Source organism: Propithecus coquereli, unplaced genomic scaffold, assembly GCF_000956105.1.
Source record: "Propithecus coquereli isolate 6110/MARCELLA unplaced genomic scaffold, Pcoq_1.0 Scaffold55, whole genome shotgun sequence".
Taxonomy (NCBI): domain Eukaryota; kingdom Metazoa; phylum Chordata; class Mammalia; order Primates; family Indriidae; genus Propithecus; species Propithecus coquereli.
This window is the reverse complement of record NW_012151396.1, coordinates 2515834-2517230: the sequence shown is the minus strand read 5'-3', so window position 1 is coordinate 2517230 and position 1397 is coordinate 2515834. Positions and strand designations below refer to the sequence as shown.

Below are 1397 nucleotides of genomic sequence, written 5' to 3'. Positions count from 1 at the left end.
TAGGTTAAGCTGGATTTCTATTTGTGGTTTGTATTTCTAGTTAGCAAGTTTTTATTGAGAAAAATCTGTATGAGAGAGGGAGAAAGGGGTGTGTGTGTGTGTGTGTGTGTGTGTGTGTGTGTGTGTGTGTGTGTATAATCTGTAAGGGGATAGTAGAAACCTGAAAGAGCATTTCTTAAATGCTGTCAGAACAGTTTATATTATACAAATCATTTTTTGAATAAAACTAAATTCTTAAATAGGAAAAAATATATTTGCTAATGAAATACTTTCATATACTGTTAGGTCATTACCTAACAAGGTCATCACCTAACAAGAATTATGGTTTGGTATTTCTCATAATGACCTCTCAGCATGTGCAGTTGACCAGAGATATGTCTTTTGCTATGAGATTATAATATATTGGTTATTTCAGAGATGACAACAAGATGGCAGTATTGACTTTTTTTTTAAAACATTTTCAGGCTGCATTTATTCTTCAGAATCTCCTTGTAATTCCAATGCCTACGGAAGTTATAAAGGATTATACTTGGCAGGTGGGTAATTTTAAACAATTATTGACTTAGTAGGTATTTGAGATTAGTTGGTGATAAATTTTTGGCATTTGTATATTTCATTACTTATGAAACTGTATACAAAGCAGCAAGAATCACTTAAAATAGAATGTAGACATATTCTTATGCTTGATCATACTTGATTCTTCTCTGTAGCATAAAAAAATCATTTTAAATAATATTAATAGCTAACATGATGTTTAATGTGTCCTGGGCACTTTTCTACGAACTTAACACATATTAACGTTTGTAATGATTTGAGTTGTGAACTATTATTATCCTCATTTTACAGGCTTAGAAACTTTAGCACAAAGGGTTTAAATAGTTTGCCTTAAATCACACCAGCTAGTTAGTGGTACATGTCTGCTTTGAATCCAGGCAGTCTCTCTCTTACCCTCCTCACTATATTGCCTCTCCAATTTAATAATAATAAACAAATTTGTTTATAGTTAAATACGCATTGATATTTACATCTTTTTTCTTTTTCTATTTCGTGTACAATGTACATCACAATTTCTTTGTTTTCTATTGGACTAATTTTTTGTTTCATGTTCTGAATGTCAAGTCAGTAAATAGTTACCTAATATTTTTATAGCTTGTGATTTTTAGATAATTGGGAGGATACACAAGTGTGCTCATTGTGGAGATAAGATGTGCTCTTTCTTTGTCCTTTTACCTATCCTTATAAGTGTATATTTACCATAATGTTACACTTCACTCATCAGAATTCTATACAAACTATTCTATACAAAGGATTTTTTTTTTTTAAGTTTTAATTAGAATATATCCTTAGAGGAGTTACTGAATCAAGCTGAGCTGCAGCAAGGACAGCTTTCAGGGCAT

At 31.1% G+C, this 1397-nt stretch overlaps 1 protein-coding gene across 1 annotated transcript in view; it reads left to right on the top strand.

The window, feature by feature from the left end:
* The window catches only part of RTTN (rotatin), a 243188-nt gene that overhangs the window by 149306 nt on the left and 92485 nt on the right, over positions 1-1397 (top strand). The window contains 1 exon segment of the mRNA XM_012657577.1: positions 465-536. Coding sequence (XP_012513031.1) covers positions 465-536 — 72 coding nt within the window.